This window comes from Cetorhinus maximus, chromosome 18 (genome assembly GCF_964194155.1).
Source record: "Cetorhinus maximus chromosome 18, sCetMax3.hap1.1, whole genome shotgun sequence".
Classification (NCBI taxonomy): domain Eukaryota; kingdom Metazoa; phylum Chordata; class Chondrichthyes; order Lamniformes; family Cetorhinidae; genus Cetorhinus; species Cetorhinus maximus.
Genome location: NC_135896.1, coordinates 42,077,463 through 42,098,210, shown reverse-complemented (window position 1 = coordinate 42,098,210; position 20,748 = coordinate 42,077,463). Strand labels below are relative to the sequence as shown.

The following is a 20,748-nucleotide window of genomic DNA, read 5'->3' as shown; positions in this document are numbered from 1 at the left end:
CCAGCCTGTGACTAGTTTGTAAGATGAGCGCAGAGTCCAGGGTACTTAATTTCTAGTCCTTCATTTCTAGTCTTTAGAGAACTGGCAGGTCCTCAATTCACAAGTCCCGACAGTTGCACAGCTGAGCTTGGGAATTTAACTGGTTGCTTTCATGATCCTCAAATCTGTGATACAGCATGTTGGGGCTCCCAATGTGCTAACCACCAAATCACCTGAAAAGGGTGAGGGTGTAACATCAAACATGCATTTACAGATAAAAATGCAATTTGGAAATATTTATTTTCTAACAAGTCACAGGTGGGGGTGGTATCACAGTGTTCTCGTCCCCCTTGGGACTTACCTGAGAACAGGCAAAGAAGGGCCACCCACCACTGGAAGGCAGGGTCTACTTTCTATTGTATATTCACATTCCAACACTGCTGTGGAATTTTAACCTGGATTCGGGTGGGGGCGAGGCAGGATTGCTAAGTGACCAAAAGAAGCCAAGGTAAGTTTAAAAATGTAAAATATTCTTGTTCCTCAAGGAGCCCTTAGCTTTAATTGCGCCTCTCCCTCCCAGCACAAGTACAGGTACCAAACCTCTTCCCCAGCACTTACTTTTTGCCAGTATTGGTCCCTCAAGTCCCTGGCATCCTTACCTTATTTTTGTTCCTGCCCTGATGTTACTCCTGTCAGTTTTAGGCAGCAGACAGTCCTACTTTATTCAAATAATATCCAGGTGTTAAAATTGCTTGGGGCTTTTGTAGAATTCCCTACATTGGTTTTAACTGTGACTCAGTCTTGTCTCTGAGTCATAACTGTGTTGCACCTTAAGGTTCTCGGTTCCATTCCAGGGCATGAGCACAAAAATCAAGGTTGACATCCCAGTTCAGTACTGAGGGAATGTTGCACTGTCGGAAGTGCCGTCTTTCAGATGAGATGTTAAACTGAAGTCCCATCTGCCTGCTTAGGTTAGTGTACAAGATCCCATAGCACTATTTTGAAGTAGAGATGGGGAATTTTCCCTGGTATTCTAGCCTATATTTATCCCTCAATCAACATCACAAAAACAAGTTATCTGGTCAGTGTCACATTGCTGTTTGTCAAAGTTTGCTGAGCCCAAATTGGCTCTGCGTTTCCTACATAAAAACAGTGACAACACTTCAAAAGTACTTCATTGGATGTAAAGCACTTTGAGACATCTGGTGGCCTTGAAAAGTGCTATATAATTGCATGTGTTTTTTTTCTTTTTTCCCCTCCTGCTTAAAATAAACTCCTGCATGTTGTGTTCTTACCACTTAATGTTTTTAGTGCACACCAGGCAGTGCATTTTTGAGTAGGTAACTGAGTTTGTGGACAAAAGTGTTATTTAATAAAGTCTAGGTTTCTAAGGTATTGTGAACAAGAAATTGTGCATGAATAGCTTTTTGGTTTCTCTGATCACCCCTCTGTGTAATACGCACCAAATGATTTCTTCTAATCTGTATATTTTACACTTGACTGCAACAATAGTTATCCCACTGCTGTGATACTACACAGCAGCACTGTGCACAGCTGCCTGACGAGGAAGCAAGCTTCAGTACTTCAATCTGTACAATATAACAACATCAAGAATTCTATATATGCTGCTTTATTGCATGCTTGGTGGGAGTGCTAAATTGATTCACATTTCAGTACATCTTATTTATTTCATGGAACATAAAGTAGCTTAGAAACATGCTTCCCTAATATCAAGCTGTATGTTTCACATAATCTGAGTTTTTCTAACATTTTTACTTGGGACATAGAATGAATCACAAAATATAAAGATAATATAGCAAATTTGTTCTATTTCTAAACAACAATTCATTGTGCTTGGGTTTCTGAATGAATTTCTAAAACAGCTTAACATGCAAAGAAATCTTGAAACGTCAGAGGTGATTGGTGACATGACATTAGATCTTGTACGGCTGCCAACAACTGAAACATTTAACTGACCTTCTCATGTTCTTTCTTACGACTCCAATCTGACCTTCAGCTATTCCACATGGGAGAACTGGGCTGGATACATAGCCCTGTTAAATAGGAATATGGTGGTGCTTTTGCATACAAACGTCTTGAATTTTTATACAAGGATCATGAGAGAAACCCATCAATGACTAAAATAAGAAAAACACACTTAAACTGTTCCCAAAATCATAACTGAACATTTACATATAGCCATTTTGGGGAAGAAATTCAACTCTCAGCGACTTTTTTTGTACATAAAATCAGCATAAAGTCTGTGAATTTCATATTGTGGTCTAAATACTCTGGAATTGTACAGGACTCAAACATTGACTTCAGTAACTTTTAGTCATCCAAGGCAGCAGAAGCCCAATAAATATTTGTCAATTAGGATCCTTGGGCCTACTTAGAGCTTTGCCAAAGTTTAACTTTGGGAGCGCAGTAATCAATCATTCTAAAACTTACCTACAAATCCTTGGCAGCACTAGCCAGGAATGAAATGGCAACAAGGTTATTTAAAGAAATTTTCAGATACATCCAGGTATGTCTCTATATAGCTGTTTTAAACTGGTTGCAGATTTTAGGCCCATTTCTGGCACTGTTGGCTGCTCTACTAAGTTCGTGAATTGTGCAATTATTTGGAATTGTAGGACAATCTCTGCCCAGGGGCTTCTGTGCAAACTTACTCTGCCAACATGAGCGTGCTACTTGTCTGCCATTGGGGCCAGAACATTAGGAGGAGGAAAAGCAGCAAGTCAGAGTGCAAAGACATTTAGCTGCTGGGAGGAGGGGTGTAGGAGTGGAAGGCACAGGATATCTGACAGAAACACATTTCATCTCCAGTTAACTAAGCAGCAACTCTATTACATTAGAGAGACTGTGGCAGCGCTATGTAACTGGTTCAACATGAATCACAGCCCTGCACTAGGTCACACACTTCTTTGCTTATGTCTCTGAAGGTTGCCTGAATTTTGATACCTCAGGCTCAACGGACGACATAAGCAACAGCAGTCAATTTGCAGTGCATTGCTGTATCAAGCAGGTGCTGGATATATTCTCCACTAAGCAGAACAAATTTATCTTGGTTCTGTGGTAGCATTTTCACCTCTGAGTTAAAAGGTGGGTTCTAGTCCCATTTGTAAGACATAGCTGGCACTCCAGTGCAGTACCTAAGGGAGTGCTGCACCATCAGAGGTGCTGTCTTTCCAATGAGACATCAAATCAAGGCCCTATCTGCCCTTTCAGATGAATGTAAAGATCACATAGCAACTTTTAAAGCCATAACCATGTATATTATTTGAACTGTTGCTACATAATTTATAACTTTATGTACTGGAAGAGAAAACATTGGCATTTTAGCACTTTTTGTAATCACTGAATAATGTAAATCCATATAAATAATTATTGTTTGTGTCATTAGGTAAATAAATGCCTCTAGTCATTTTGGTATAATTAAGGCTGTTAAGTGTTAGTTATACTTATCATCTCATTCTCCTCAATCTATAGTTAATCAGCTGGCAAATTATCCCATATAAAAACACTCTTCACATTTCTACTTAATTTATTGCTTGAACATTTGACATATTAAGGTGTTATATAAATGCAAATATATTATTACCAGAACTGAAAGATTATAACTATCATGAAAAATATATGGTCATATTATAAACTAAGGATAACAGTTTTACTAACAGGGTGGTAACTATATGGAACAGATTACCAGCAGAGGTGGTGGAGCAAGAAACTTTAAAGAGTTTCAGAAGGAAGTAGTCAGGGTTATTAGCTATGTGCCAAGGCAACATGGACCAAGCTCTTCATTTGACTGATAATGTTCCAATGTAGAGTGCACTTCCCTGGTGTGCTAAGGCCTATCTATAGAAAACATGTATATATCTATACAAAACGTGAAAGATGCAGCAAGATACATGAAATATCACCATCATTAGAATAGGATAGGAGGATTGCAGTAAAACAGATGAATGGTGTAAAATACAAAATTGTTTTCATTATCTGAATGTGGATGGCACTGTTAAGGTTGGCATTTATTGCCCACTCTAGTTGCCCTTAGAAGGCGACAGAGGGCTGCTGCCTTGAACTGGAGAAAGAAGCTTGATACAACTCAATGGATTTCTAGGCACTTTAAAGGCTAACTAAGAGTCAACCACATGACACTGGAGTCACATATAGGCCAGATCGGGTAAGGATAGTAACAAAAACAAAAATTGCTGGAAAAACTCAGCAGGTCTGACAGCATCTGTGGAGAGAAAGACAGAGTTAACGTTTCGAGTCCGTAAGACTCTTCTTTACTCGAAACGTTAACTGCTCAACAGTTGCCGGCACACTTGGTGAGGCATGTGTATCACAAGAGTACCTTAAAATTGCAATCAGGGTCTGAGCTACATGATTAGGGCATGTGAAAGAAGACTAACAATTATTTTAGGTAGGTGGCCCAGTGGTAGACCTCTGAACGTTGTAGCAGACCAACTGTCAGGCTTACCGGGGCAGCAATGCTACTTACCCCAATTTTGGGCTCTTAATTTTTCCATCTCAAAATCACCCCATGGCTGTTCTTTCAATAATGCTGAAATCAGTGAGGGGAAAAATTTAATGTGGATGCTTATGCAGGATCATATGCCATACAATGGGTTCAACTGTTGTGCATGTTTAATGAACGGCTAACCCTCCATTTTAGAAATACTGCAAACCTTGTTTTCACGCTGGTCTGAGCAATATGGAATATTTAAGGTAAAGTTTAAGTAAAATTTGAAGCTGAAGTTGGGACATTGTGGTCCTTTCTGCAAACTTAATGAAAATGCAGTTGGATCTGATTTTTGCTGAAAAATATGTGGAATGTACTCTCCCCAGAGACAATGTTACTTGATCAATAAAATCAAATGGAAAAACATTCCATGGACAACTAATTAATTCTTCACTTTTTAAATAAATGTCATTAACATTTCTGTGTATGCTATTTGTAAAGGATATGATATTTGCCAGTTGATTTGATCACAGATCATGGTTTGAGAAGACAGTTTACCTTTAAGATTATCCTGTAGTGTATTGCTTTGAGATTTTACTTTGTTGATGAATTTAGATAATCTATATCCCTAAAATCTGCTGCTTGCCAATCTTTTTTTTATTCATTCATGGGATGTGGGCTTCGCTGGTTTGGCCAGCATTTATTGCCCATCCCTAGTTGCCCTTGAGAAGGTGGTGGTGAACTGCCTTCTTGAACCGCTGGAGTCCATGTGGTGTAGGTACACCCACAGTGCTGTTAGGAAGTGAGTTCGAGGATTTTGACCCAGCGACAGTGAAGGAACGGTGATATATTTCTAAGTCAGGATGGTGTCAATTGTGCCTTTAGTCCAGTATCTAATTGCTTTTCTGAACTCTAACCTTTATTCACAGCCTGATTACCAGGAAAGCTGGTTAGCACCAGCAGCTGGCTGCTATGGTGGTTCCAGTTGGGAATTTCTACTTTCATCATTGTTTCTTCTTGAATTGTTCTTATATTCTTAGACTGTTCTACATCAAAGTTACAGCCAGGAACCCTCGAAAAAGAGTTTGGTATATTTTTTAGATGTATGTACATTCTGGCATTTGTAAGCTGTAGCTTCCATGCTATATCCATGAACAAAGGGGCAGATTGAGTGTAGGCTGTTCCACTGCTAAATGGATAAACTGATACACAAGTGCACTTTCTGAAAGTACTTGCTGCTCATCTCAGTTAAGTGTATTCGTGCAAACACAGTTGTTTAGTGAAGGATTCTCTCCAGGTAACAATTTGAACAAAGCATAAAATGTAAAATAGTTTACAGTGCAAATACTTCCATTTAAAGTAATATTTCCTTTACTAAAACAAGGAAAAGATGATTTTGTAAAATTTTCAAGGCAGTTGTGGTTTTATCAGCTCCCACTCACTGATACTGTATTAATATTGACCAATAAAAACAAACTTGGCTAGTAACTGGTGTTTTTTTAAATGGTAAAGTACAGATGGTGATACCATCTGTTCCAAAGCTGAGGCTTTGTGTGACAATTATGTTCAAACAGGCAAAAGGAAAATTAAGATAAAAACAAAAAGCTAAAAGCCCCAGTTCTGCCGAAGGGTCATGAAGACTCGAAACGTTAACTGATTTCTTCTCCACCGATGCTGCCAGACCTGCTGAGTTTTTCCAGGTAATTCTGTTTTTGTAAAGGAAAATTAAGGGCTGATTTCAGGAAGTTCTCCAAACATTGTGCAAAACTTGAAATACATTTTTGGGTAGGATAACATTCTTGTAATTGTTTAAGAGACAGTTGCATGAGATGACTAGATTTTTTCTGCAGGTGAATAATTTGGACTAAATTACCTCCTTCAGCATGAATGTATCCATTGACCACTCGGCAGTTCAAATATAAAAAAAATGTTCATTCCTCTTTAGTTACAACTTCACAATCAAGTTCATACATATATCGAAACTTGTCTCAACATTTAAAAAACAAATGTATGCTTGACTCGGTCTGATATTTAATTCCCGTGCAGCAAATGCTGGCTCACAGAACTGCTAAAAACACCTGCCTTAACTATCAGTTACAATTGCGTCAGAGGACGACCGACCTTGCTTGAACCAGAGGCTAGTTTTTAACTAAACAAAATATGTCTATTTTTAGTGATGTTTTTCAAGTAGCATTTCATTCCCCGGGCTGGATAACTGACCTACTCTCAGGGCAGATTGGTGTTACAACCAGAAAGGTTCAAATCAGACCCGATTTTCACCACCGTCCGCAGGCTATGTGAAATACTGGAATGAAACAGAAGCTGCATGCCTTATATGTTATAAACTTTAAAAGAAGTGTTATGAATATATTCTCTCACAACATATCTGTTTCCAGGACAACAGTATATTCCAGAATCTCCTTCTCACTTGGTCATACACGAGCTGACCTGTTGCACTGGGACATATCCTTACCTGACACCTGCACACAATGTCAGCATCGGTGGCCAGGAGGTCGACCAGCTTCCCCTTGCCCTCATCCCCCCACTGGGCACCGAGGACCACTGTCACTCTATTGCCCCCGTTTCGAGGCCGTTTGCAGCCGGTGTAATTTCTGTGATCACTGAACCGCCGGCTGGACTCGCTCATTGCTGCTTCTCCCTGTCTCCCGCCGGAGCGCGCACTGGCCCCCCGCTGCAACTCCGCGCGCGCACGAGCACTGACACCGCGCGTCCTTGGGCGGAGCGCGTGACCGCAGCGCGCGGGCTTGGGCTTGAGTGCGTGACCGCAGGCCCCGCCCCCCCCCGTCGATCGCCTGGCGGGGCGTGGCCTGGCGGGGAGGGGCGTGGCCTGGCGGGGAGGGGCGTGGCCTGGCGGGGGGCACCCTTGCGGGTGAGTTATGGGGCACTGGGCTGGGATCACAATGAGCCAGCAATGGATTCGTTAGAACAAGAGTGAAATGCAGCAGATGCTGGGAACCCTCAGGCAGCAGCTGTGGAGAGAGAAACAGGCGGGATTTTCGCCCAGTCCACCTGGGAGCATGGTGGTGGGACACCATTCCTGGGGTTTCCAACCTTCAGGAGCGCCTTTTAACAGCGTGGGCTAATTCAGGTTGCCAACCTGCACCCTCTGCATTGCGGGGATAGGCATGTCTTAGCCCTCCACCATTTTCATGGAGTTGGACCAGCTTTTCAAAGAGTCGTGGCTAACAGCGCCTCAGAGGTGTCTTGAACCGCAGGCCTGGATTTTTGCCTGAGAGTTAGATGCGCAGAGTGAGGAGAATTCCCCGCTCCACGAACCTGACTTTTAAAAATAAAAGCAAAATACTGTGGATGCTGGAAATCTGAAACAAAAATAGAAAATGCTGGAAAAACTAAAGGAGGTCTAACATCATCTGTGAAGAGAAAAAAAAAGTTAACGTTTCAATTCCATATGACTTCTTCAGAGCTTCAGAGAAGAGTCATACCGACTCTTAAACGTTAACGTTTTTTTTCTCTGCACAGATGCTGTTCGACCTGCATCACCTTGCCACCACGACTTGGTACATATATTCTGCAGTGATATAGCCAGCTGCCAAGACTCAGTAGGTGAAAGCTGAACAGTGCCATGCTTATTACCCTATTCACCTGCCCTCTTGCCACCTATCTGTCAGGATGCACCCACACTGTTGCCCCCTGACAAGTTCCCTCACATCTGTGCACTGTAATAGTGTGACTAGGAGGGAGGAAACCAATAGGGCTGTCAGTGGTCCTGGAGCACAGCATGCTATCTTGGAGTAACAGCCACAACATCCATGGCACCAAGCACTTGTGCAGAGCCATTCTCGCCACCTCTCAAACCTTAACAGTGTTCATTGATATGCAGAAAATTGTTAGTGCATGTAAGCATATAAAAGTGAATTAGGGCATTGTAATCTGAATGGCTCAGGGCCTTTTTTACCTTAAATTTTTATTCATAGAATGTCACATAGAGGAGAGATGGGTCCAGATGCTCTGTGCTTCTCAGATCGGGACCTTCAAATGTTAGTGGAAGAGGTCCAGAGGAGGAGATCCGTCCTGTACCCTGCTGGCTATCGAAATCCACCTGCCACAGCCAAGAAAGCCTGGATACAAATTGTGACTGGGGCAAAAGCAGCAGGAGAGCATGCACGTCCCTGGATTCAGTGCAGGAAAAGGTTCTGATCTGCTGCATCTGGCAAGGTAAGTAGTTTGGCTCATCCACACACAGGTCCGAGGGAAGGCTCATTCTTGCAGGCTGCAGCTAAGGTGGGAGACCTGGCACATACCTCTGCTTCGGCATTGAGGCTTGTAACAATAAGCAGCTTGTGTAGATGCACACAGAACACGTGAATGAACACTGTGATGCACAGACACAGTGAAGAGAAATATCCCTGCATGCAATATATCAGGCTAACATAAAGTCATGTTGTTGTTCCAGTCTTAAAAGGGTGAAGGACGCCACGGAGATGGCCTGGGCTGGGTTAGCCTGGCTCAGAACAATTTGCTCGGTTGAACATTTGGCCATGGAGATTTCCAGAGTGCTTGAACAGCTGTCTGGTGGAATAAATAAGTAGCAGGTGTTTGAAATCACCTTGGAGCATAGTGGTAATGGTGGAGACCCTCCTGTCGCCTCACTGAGCAGAAAGGAATGTGATATGAGAAAGAGTGCAACAATGGAGTTGTGTCATAATGGCAGCGTGAGCATGATTAAAGGCAGTGGCATGCATCAGCATACTATCACGATGTGAAGGGCTATACCTAAATATCTCATTCTGTGTTTCATGCAGGTTCCAGCTCTGCTCACTAACCCCCCTCACCCCACCCCTGGGCCACCTCATTCTTCAGGCATCAGAAGGAGCAAGAGATATCCGATGATGTAACATCACATCTTACTAGTGCACAGCCCTTCAACTCAGATACCAGCACATCGGAGGGATGTAGCGCATTTGTCGAGTCAGTGGCACAGGCTGAAGGACACAGCATCAGACTACAGGAAGAGGTGTCAGAGTCAGAAATATCTGTGCACAATCCTTCTTGGAGGGGGAAGGAAAATCATGATGATCCTCCAGTGGGCAGGAATGTGGAGCTTCATGAATCACTTTTTGGGGCACACTTTGTTCAATCAGCAGCAGATGCGTGGACATCTGACAGCGTTCCCTGAGGCAGTGGAAACTCTTGGACTGCGAATAGGAAAGTCCATCGCTGTCATGAGCTCCACATTGTTCTGGGGGCATAACCGCGTGAGCTCCGACCATGAGAGATTGGCCACTCTCATGGAGGAACACGTGTAGCAATACTCTGAGTGGATGCAAGAGCAGTGTCTTGGCCAGGAAAGTGTGCAAGCCTCTTTCAATTGCTTGCAGTGTCTGCTATTGATACTTTAAATAGTCTGGATGATTGACACTTTTATTGGCCTGTGGTAAAAAGGAGTTTTTTTTTAAAAAAGTGGAAAGTTATCAATGAATAACTTCTTAAAAAACTTATTTCACTCTTCCTACTGTCACTATAAGGTTCACTGGCTCAATACAGTGTATTGTTGATGAATGGGAATGGAAGTGCCATATCTTGGCATGGGTCATGAGGGGCTGTAGGGGATGCTTGGGGGCATGGGCTGGCATATATATGGCAGGGGGAGTGTATGGGGGAGTGGTGCTGAGGGCTGGAGGTCCTTTCTGTTTTTAATTTAACTGGGGCAAAGTCCCACAGCACTGAGGTAGGCCTTTTAAATAGCCCTACTCCACACCCAGCAGCCCCTGTGGCTGCCGCTGAATTTTTCGCCAGGTTGGCTGATTGCAGCCTACACTGGCACACCGCTACCACCCCCTCCCCCACAAACAATGAAAATCCCATCCCTGTGGGCGCTTTCCCCGGAGATGGGTGGGCCAAGCCGAGAATCTTCCCAACTCCCGTTACCTACCCGTTGGAGGATGAAAATCCAACCTGGCGTTTCAGGTTGATGACCTCTCATCAGAACACAGCTACATAGCCCTCTAACATAGACAATTGCAAAAATTCCCAATCTTCAGGGTAAATACATTTCTGCTCATCTCAGTCCTAAATGGCTGACCCACTGAGACAGTGGGTGGAATTTTCCATTCTGGGGACTAAATGCAATAATGGGGGGGAGGGGGGAGGAATGTCATCACAGACACCAGGGCATAATAGTCAGCAGGCTGCTTCCGCCTCTGCTGCGGATAGCGGTCGGGTAAAAAAATTAAGAGGCTTTGAATGCACAGTGGTGGCATGGGTGTTGCCCATAATTTAAAAATATTTTGTTTTTCTATTCCTACTGAAGTGAATAACCTCTTATTTCCCCATATCATACTCCTGCCACCTTCTTGCCTACTCACTTAACCTATCTATATCTCTCTGCAAACTCTGTGGGCTAAAAATTGGTTTGTTCCAGTTTTTGTGCACTGGGCCCCCATGCTGTTGAGACAGACAGCACGCAAAATTCATGCTGACTTTTCATTTCCATGACCTCTGAGGAAGAAGCACCATCATTTGATCTGACACTCATAGCCAACAACTCCGCTACAAGTACTACATGTAGCTTAGCAAGTAATCTTAGGATCTGCACATGGTTAGTTACTGGGCATGAGTAGATTGTATGTGGGCTAGGGAGAAAGGAGAGTTTGTATGCCAGCTCCCTGGAATGCGAGGTCACAGACTGGTTCTGCTATAGAGGACACAGATGCGAATTTAAATGGAGAGGTATACAGGAGAATGTTGATGCACATGGACACAGATCCTTGGTGCATGAACAGACGTGCTGGACAACCTCTTGTTACTGTCTAGGAGTACAGCTCCAATGTGGCATAGAGCATCACCCAGAGCTTGGAGCCATTCCTTTCTAACGTGGAAGTGGTGGCCAACTTCATGATTGCATTTTTGGACCCAGCCATGATACAGCATCTGGGAGCTGTATCAGCTTCCATTGCAGCACAGGCGGAAGCCACCCAATGCCTTAGTGCTTCAGCGGAAACTCTGATGCAGGTCATGATAATCATTCTTGATGCCACGCAAGTTCAGAATGCAGCCTCCATGGCTGCGCATCACAGTGCTCAGAGGGGAATGCAAGCTCACATAGCACTTCAGGAACCTGCCTGCCAACAGATTACTAGGAAATGCAGGTGCATTGCCTGGGGTGGGTGGCAATGGCTTCATGGAGCAGGAACTTGCTGTCCTGTCTCAGAAAGAAAATATTCATGCTCCCACCAATGACATTCTGCTAGCTCCCTTGCTGTTTCCTGTCAGCTGGGTAACCCAGACTGCCACTCATGTCAAGGTGGTGTAGTTCAAAACAGGATCCTCAGGGCCAAGAGCTGCCTGATGGCATTCTGCAAGTCCATCTGTAATCTCCTCCAGTGAAAGTCAGTAGTGTTTCTGCAGCCACAGGGATAGTATGGCATTGGAGCACTAGGCTGGGCAACCACAGCTGCAAGACAGACACTGAGGGGATGCACAAGGGCGAATAGTTCTTGTATTACTGGATGGTTTGTTGGATAACATTGTTATGGAAAGGTTTTGGCTGGTGGCTTTTCTTGTAGGATTTTGAGCAAACAAATTCTGTAATGGGAGCTCACAGATAAATGCGAATGTGGGGAATTGTGGAGCAATGATGGCAAAGGGATGACGTCCTAAGGGAACTGGAGTCTTAGTAGATGCTCCTGGACAGCCCATCTAGAGCAAAGAGGTCTGGATGCCTCCTTCCTGTCTTCCCCTCTTCCTCCTCCCGTACAAGCCGGACGATCTACACCTGAACAGGACTGGGTTGAATATCCTCGCAGGGAGATTTATTAGTGCTTTTGGAGGAGGTGGGGTTTAAACTAGATGGGCAGGGGGATGGGAACCTGAGAGCAAATTCAGAGCAGGGAACGGGAGATGGAGAATTAGTGAGTGACTCCGACAGAAGCAGCACAGGTTACAAAGTGTACAGCACAGGAATTTGGCAGTGTTAAAAGGTAAATATATAAATACAAGGAGCATAGTAAATAAAGCCGATGAGCCGAGGGCACAGATAGACACATGGAAACGTGATATAATTTTTATAACGGATGCTTGGCTTAAGGATGGGCAAAAACGGCAGCTCAACATCCTTGGATATAGAGTTTTCAGGCAGGATAGGGAGGGGGATAAAAATGGTGGGGGTGTAGCATTATTGGTTAAAGAATCAATTACAGTTATGAGGAGGGATAATATACTTAATGAAGCATCAAATGAGGCCATATGGGTTGAGCTCAGAAATAAAAAAAAGGGCAGCCATGCTGCTAGGAGTGTACTATAGACCCCCAAATAGTGGAAGTGAGTTAGAAGAGCAAATATGTAGACAGATTTCTGAGTGCAAAAACAATAGGGCAGTGATCGTTGGGGACTTCGACTACCCTAATAACAATTGGGATATGAACAGTGTAAAGGGCACAGAGGGCACAAACTTCTTGAACTGCATTCAAGAGAACTTTTTTAGCCAGCATGTAACAAATCCAATGAGAAGGGGCGCAATTCCAGATTTAGTCTTAGGAAATGAAGCTGGGCAAGTAGATGTAGCAGTGGAGGACCATTTTGGAGATAATGACTATAATACAGTTAGATTTAGTATAATTATGGAAAAGGACAAAGATAGAACAGGAGTAAAAATTCTAAATTGGGGGAAGATAAATTTTACAAAGCTGAGTTGGCGAGAGTGGACTAGATACAACAACTAGAAGGAGAAACTGTCAAATCAGTGGGAGGCATTCAAAGACGAAATTCTACGGGCACAGTGTAGACATGTCCCCACAAAGAAAAAGGGTGGTACTGCCAAATCTAGAGCCACCTGGTTATCCAGAAGCATACAGGCCAAGATAAAGCAGAAAAAGAAAGCTTATGACAGTCACAAAATACTTCATACTGTAGAAAGCCTAGAGGAGTATAAAAGTACAGGGTGAAGTAAAAATGAAAATTAGGAAAGCAAACAGGATACAAAAAAATTTTGGCAGGTAAAATCAAAGAAAATCCTAAGATGTTTTACCAGTACATTGAGAGCAAGAGATTATCTAAGGAAAAGGCCTATCAGGGATGTACATGGTACCTTGTTTGTTGATGCTGAAGATGTGGGTTCTCAATGAGTACTTTGTCTCTGTCTTCACTAAGGAGAGGGATGATGCAGACATTGTAGTTAAAGAGGAGTGTGAAATATTAGATACGATAAGCATAGTGAGAGAAGAAGTACTGGAGGGACTGGCATCCTTGAAGGTGGATAATCACCAGGGCCAGATGGATTGTATCCCAGGCTGTTGAAGGAAGCCAGGGAGGTGAAGTGTTTCGTCACTTCTTAACAATTTAGAATACAAGTGCACATACACACACACACACACGAATCTACTTCTGAACTCCCGCTTCCTGTGTAAAACCGGAAGGCTCCTTTATTCTTTTTCTCCAGTAGGGGGAAATACATCCAGAACTGAGCACACCCTGCTAGCAGGTTTTTTTATATAGCACTTCTTTTTAACTAATATGTCCTATTATGAGAAAGCATAAACGTTAAACACAAACATCACATCTTCTCCCTCTTTAGCCAGGAACAAATCAGTCAGGCGGTTTGCAGATTCGCTTTAGTCTAGAGAGGAGTGTTGGCTTGGGCATCCTGGTTTGTTTGCTTAGAAATGGAAGGTTCTGCTGTTCCACTGGTTTCTGTTCAGGTTCAACAGTTGCAGCTACAGGTGCTACAGGTTTGTCAGTTGAATCAAGTCGGGTTTCACCAACTGGAGCAGATGTTTCCCAGAAACCTTCCACTGTGACTAGAGGCCCTGGAAATTTAGTTCCTTGGATTTGGCTTCTCTAATCTGGTCAGTGTGTCTCTTCCAGATTCCATAGGAAGATTCAGCATCATAGGTCAGTGGTCTTCGACGCTTGATGATTCTCCCCAGGAGCCACTTTGGTGTTCCACAGTAATTTCAGACCCAAACAGACTGATCCAGATTAAAATCACGAGCTGGTTTACTTGTGTCATGTGACCTTGTCTGATCAAGTTGCCTTGAACCAATCTTTCCTTTCAAATCTGGACACAGCAAATCCATTCTGGTACACAGTTGTCTTCCAAACATCAGCTCAGCAGGAGATACGCCTATGCTGAATGTGGAGTGTTATGATACATCATCAAAAAGTTCTTCAGCTTCAACTTCCAATCTGTTTGTGTCCCCCCCTTCAATATGGCGTTTTGAATGTCTGGACAAAGTGCTCCACTTCACCATTTGAGGATGGGTGTTAAGGCGAGATGGGAGTCTACTTGATCCCATTGTTTTTCAGGGATGTTCGAAATTCACATGATGTGAACTGTGTGCCATTGTCACACACAAGCTGCTCCAGCAATCCAAAAGTAGTGAACACATTCCAGAGAGCATCAGTGGTCATTGTTGGAATGGGAATACTTCGTGGGAATAACATGAGGCCACTTTGTGTGGGCATCCACCACAATCAGGAACGTATGTCGGAGAAATGGTCTGGCAAAGTCCACATGAAGTCTCTGCCATGGGTGGTCAGGCTAAGCCCATGGATGTAATGGGGCAGGTGCAGGAGAGACTTCATTTCTTGGCATGGAAGACAATCACTGACCATGCCTTCAATGTCATTATCCAGGTGTGGCCACCATACATGTAAACGAGCTAATGCTTTTATTTTGACGATTCCCATGTACTGAGGTGAAGTTCTTCTAACACTCGTGTTTGGAATTTTGGAGGAATAGCAACTGTGATTCCCCATAACAAACAACCATCTTGCAGAGTCAGCTCAAGTCTACGCATGTAGTAAGGTTTAAGCTCAGTAGTCACTTCTTGGGGTGCACACCAACCTTTCTGTTTGTACAGGTGAACTTTGGAGAGCACAGCATCCTGTGTTTCAAGTTGAATTTGAACCGCTTTAACAGGTAACATGTCTACCTGGTTCACATTGAAAGCAGTGAATTCACTTCAGGTTGTGGAGCTGTGGTGTCATGGAAGTCTGGAAAGTGCGTCCGCAGTTCCATGATTTTCAGTAGAGCAAAATGTAATTTTATACTGGCAAGCAGATAAGATCAGTGCCACCTCTGTAGGCGTGCAGCAGCAAGTGCTGGGGTTTGTGACTTCGGGCTAAGCAACCAGGTCAAAGGCTTGTGGTCTGTAACTAACATGAATTTACTCCCATACAAATATTGGTGGAACTTCTTGACTCCATAGATTAGTCCAAGAGCTTCCTTCTCAATTTGGGTATAATTTTGTTCTGCCTTGGACAATGTGCGTGAGGTGTATGCAATGGGCATTTCACTGCCATCAGGAAATGTGTGGGAGATGACAGCTCCAACACCATATCCAGATACATCACAACCCAGGCTGACAGGCAGCTTTTCATCGAAATGTGCCAGGACTTTAGCAGAAGTGAGCTCCTTTATGAGTTTCTTGAAAGTTTCCTGATAGGCTTGTGACCAATCCCATCTTGCATTCTTCTTCAGTAGATTATTACGTGGTGCTGCCTTAGTAGCCAAACTGGAAATGAACTTGCTGTAGTAATTCACAAGTCCCAAAAACGAACGAAACATTTTTGGGCTGTGGTGCATTCACCATTGCCTCCACCTTTCCGGGTGAGGTTGAGAGGCCAGTTTCGTCAATCACCTGTTCCAGGAACTCCATTGAGGGCTTCAGGAACGAGCATTTGGATTTCTTACAGTGGGTGCTGTATTTTTCCAGTCTAGGCAGGACCCTGCCTAGGCTCTCCAAATGAGTTGGGAGGTTATCTCGGTCTTGAGCATGTCGTTTTGGAAGCAGAACCAGGGAGGCCCTGCAGTATTTTATCCATGGTCTGCTGGAATAAGGCTGGTGATGACACGATTCCGAATGGTAATCGTTTGAATTGATATAGACTTTTGTGTGTGCTAATAGTTGTATACTTCCTGGAATCTTTACTTAGCTGCATTTGCAAAAATGCCTGTGATAGGTCAAGCTTTGTGAATAATTCACCTGCATTCAGAGCAGTGAGCAGGTCCTTAATTTTCAGTAGGGGGTACTGATGCACTTCCAGTGAAGGATTAATGGTGTTTTTATAGTCACCACATATTCTGATAGACCCGTCATCTTTCACTACAGGGACTATAGGAGCTGCCCACTCAATTTTCTCAATTATTTGAAAGTTTTCAAGTCGTTCTAGTTCCTGCTCGATTTTCTGTCACATTGAGTAGGGAACTGAACGTGGTTTGAAGAACCTTGGAGAAGCTTCGGCCTTCACAGCAAGTTTGGCTTCAATGTCTTTAATAACTCCAAGACCTTCTTTGAGGACATCAGTATGATTGTCTAACAAGGACTGCAACATGGGGTTGCAATGTACTTTATTTATTTTATTCCAGCCCAACTGAAATTCTTTTAGCCAGCTTCTGTCCATAAGTGATGAACGATCCCCTTTCACAATGATAAGTGGCAACTTTGCTATTTGATCTCAATATTTAGCTTGAACGGACATTTTTCCAAGTACATGTACAGGCTCACCAGTGTAGCTACTTAGCTGGAGGAGGGTTTCCTCCAATCAGCACTTCTTGAAAATTTTCTCTCATGTCTTCTCCGAAGCAATAGAAACAGATGCTCCAGTGTGAACCTCCATTTCAACCATTTTACCATTTAAGGCAATGCCAATTTTTAGTCCTTCATCTCGTTTCAGATCAGACTGAATGCGATACAATTGCTCTTCTGCATTGTTGCTGTTTCACTTTCTGTCTCACCTGGACTCGCATTACTTTTGTATTTTGTTTCCAAGTAATGCATCTTTTTAAACTATCTGTACATTTTCAAGTGCGACTTGTCTTTATGCTCTTCATGATGCCCTTTTCTTGGTGCTACTGCTTTAGTGTGATCAGCCTTTGATCTACATGCACGCTGTATGTGTCCTTTTTTTCCCCACAGTAGCGACAATCAGTGGTTTTCCACTTACAGACTTCTGCATTATGCCCTTTTCCATTACAGCAGTAACATGTTTGGAAGCAAGTATTCCATGACTTTACTATTTTAACTTCGGCATTGTTAGAATGTCCTTTCAAATCTCCAGCTTGCTTCTCTGCCATTTCTATGCTTTGCACAATCTCGAATGCTTTCCTCTGTGTCAACTCTTGCTCTGCTAACAATCTATGCTAAATTCTTTCATTTCTTGGTCCACAAACCAAGCAATCATGCAAAGCTTCTTCCAGGTAACCTTTAAAGTTACCATGTTCCGCTAATTTTCTTAACTCAGCCAGGAACTGGGAAACTGACTCACTTTCATGCTGTTCTCTTTAGTGAAACTTGAATCTTTTGGCAATAGTTGCTGGTCTGGAATCAAAGTGCTTTTTCAAAACGTTCACAAGCTCTTTAAAGCTTTTATCTGTTGATTTGTCAGGAGCAATGAGATTTCCCAGTAAAGTGAAATTTTTCATTCTGATACCTGTAAGAAACACTGAGGCCTGCTTTTCCTCTTCAGTCTCATTCACAATGAAAAACTGTTCCATTTGCTTGACATAAACTACAAAGTCCGTAGTAGTCAGATCAAAAGCCTTTAAAGCCCCTAATAATGATCCCATCCTCGTCGCCATTTGAAGTGTTTTGTTATTTATTAACAATTAAGAATACAAACACACATACATGTACCTGCTTCTGAACACCCACTTCCTGTGTAAAACCGGAAAGTTCCTTTATTCTTTTTCTACACCAGAGGGCAATACATTTGGGACTTAGCACACCCTACTGGCAGGTTTTTTTTATATAGCACTTCTTTTTAACTAAAATGTCCTATTACAAGAAAGCATAAACGTTAAACACAAACATCACAGGCAGAAATAATGGATGCTCTGAGGATCATTTTCCAATCCTCACTAGATACAGGTGAGGCTCCAGAGGATTGGAGGTCTGCGAACGTTGTACCATTATTTAAAAATGGTGCCAGGGATAGGCCAGAAAATTATAGGCCGGCCTGACTTCGGTGGTGGGGAAATTATTGGAAACGATTCTGAGACAGGATAAACTGTCACTTAAAAAGGCATGGATTGATCAGGAATAGTCAGCATAGTTTTGTTAGGGGAAGATTGTGTCTTACTAACTTCATAAATTTTTTTTGAGGAATTAACAAGGAGGATTCATGAGGGTAGTGCAGTGGATCTTGTCTACATGGATTTCAGGAAGGCATTTGACAAAGGTCCCACATGGCAGACTGGTCAGGTAAGTGAGATCTCATGGGATACAGGGGAAGATGGCAGGTTGAATCCAAAATTGGCTGAGTTACAGAAAACAAAGGGCAATGGTCAACGGATGTTTTTGCGAATGAAAAACGGTTTCCAGTGGTGTTCCACAGGGCTTAGTGTTGGAACCCTTGCTGTTTGCTGTATGTATTAATGATTTAGGCTTAAATGTGGAAGGCGTGATTGGGAAATTTGCAGATGACACAAAAATTGACCGTGTAGTTGATAGTGAATAGGATAGCTGTTGATTCCAGAATGATAGCAATGTTTTGATTGAGTGGGTGGAAATTGGCAAATGGAATTCAATCCAGAAAAGTGTGAGTTAATGCATTTGGGGAGGACAAACAAAGCAAGGAAATACTCGATAAATGGGAAATTAGTGAGAGGGGTTGAGGAAGTGAGAGTCCATGTCCACAGGCCCTTGAAGGTGGCAGGACAGATGGACAAGGTGATCAAGAAAACATGTGGAATGTTTTCCTTTATTGGCGAGGCATTGAATACAAAAGCAGGAATGTAGTGATGGAACTGTATAAAATGCTGGTTGGGCCACAGGTGGAATTTTGTATAGAGTTCTGGTCACCACATTATAGGAAGGACATAATTGCTCTAGAGTGAGTCTCTCTCTTTCTGTCTCTCTGTCTCCCTCTCTCTCTGTCTCTCTATCTCGGCCTCTCTCTCTCTCTCTCTGTTTCTATCTCCCAGTCTCTCTCACCCTCTTTCTCTGTCACTCTTTCTCTCTCTCTGTCTCTCCCTCTTTCTTTCTGTGTCTCTGTCTACAAGATTTATAAGAATATTGCCAGGGCTTGAAAATTGCAGCTATGAGGAGAGATTGGAGAGGCTGGGGTTGTTTTCCTTAGAACAGAGGAGTCTAAGGGGTGACTTAATTGAGGTGTACAAAATTATGAGGGGCTTAGACAGGGAAGACAGTAAAGACTTGTTTCCCCTAGCTAGGGGGTCGCTGCCAGGGGGATGTAGATTTAAGGTGATTGGTAGTGGATTAGAGGGGACATGAGGAAAAACTTTTTCACCCAGAGGGTGGTGGGCATCTGGAATTCACTGCCTAAGTTGGTGGCTGAGGCTGAAACGCTCAACTCATTTCCAATGCAGATCCAGGTACCTTTGAAGTTCTGTAAGCTGCAGGGCTACAGACCAGGTGCTGGAAAGTGGGATTAAAATGAGCGGCTAGTTTCTTTTTTCTCTTTTTGGCTGGCACAGGTACAATGGCCTGAACGGCCTCTTTCTGCACTATAACTTTTCTATGATTCCTCTTCCTCCACCAGAAATGGCCTCTGTGAGCCTGGTGGTAATCGTTGTGCCCTCTTAATAGAGAGAAGAAATAGAGGAAGCTGCATCCGAACTTTAAAAAACATTTTTTTTTATTCATTCATGGGTTATGGGTGTCACTGGCTAGGCCAGCATTTATTGTCCATCCCTAATTTCCCTTGAGAAGGTGGTGGTGAGCTGCGTTCTTGAACTGTTGCAGTCCATGTGGTGTATGTGCACCCACAGTGCTGTTAGGGAGGGCCTTCCAGATTTTAACCCAGCAGCAATGAAGGAGCAGTGATATATTTCCAAATCAGGATGGTGAGTGGTTTGGAGAGGACCTTCCAGGTGGTGGTGTTCCCATATGTCTGCTGCCCTTGTCCTTCTGTAGGTAGCAGTTGTGGATTTGGAAGGTCCTTTTGAAGGAGCCTTGGTGAGTTGCTGCAGCGCATCTTGTAGATGGTACACACTGCTGCCACTGTGCGTCGGTGGTGGAGAGAGTGAAGGTTCGTGGACGGGGTGCCAATCAAGCGGGTTGCTTTGTCCTGAATGGTGTTAAGCTTCTTGAGTGTTGATGGAGCTGCATTCATCCAGGCAAGTGGAGAGTATTCCATCACACTACCTGGCTTGTTCCTTGTAGATGGTGGACAGGCTTTGGGGAGTCAGGAGGTGAGTTACTCGTCGCAAGATTCCTAGTGCCTGACCTGTTTTTATAGCCACAGTATTTATATGGCTAGTCCAGTTCAGGTTCTGGTCACTGTTAACCCCCAGAATGTTGATAGCGGGGGATTCAATGATGGTAATGCCATTGAATGTCAAGGGGCGATGGTTAGATTCT

At 43.3% G+C, this 20,748-nt stretch overlaps 1 protein-coding gene across 1 annotated transcript in view; it reads right to left on the bottom strand.

The window, feature by feature from the left end:
- adss1 (adenylosuccinate synthase 1) overlaps positions 1-7,157 on the bottom strand; it is a 65,877-nt gene extending 58,720 nt beyond the window's left edge. Inside the window, exon 1 of the mRNA XM_078562501.1 lies at positions 6,918-7,157. Coding sequence (XP_078418627.1) covers positions 6,918-7,091 — 174 coding nt within the window. The 5' untranslated portion in view covers positions 7,092-7,157. The remainder of the gene's footprint in view (positions 1-6,917) is intronic.
- Between the last annotated feature and the right edge of the window lie 13,591 nt (positions 7,158-20,748).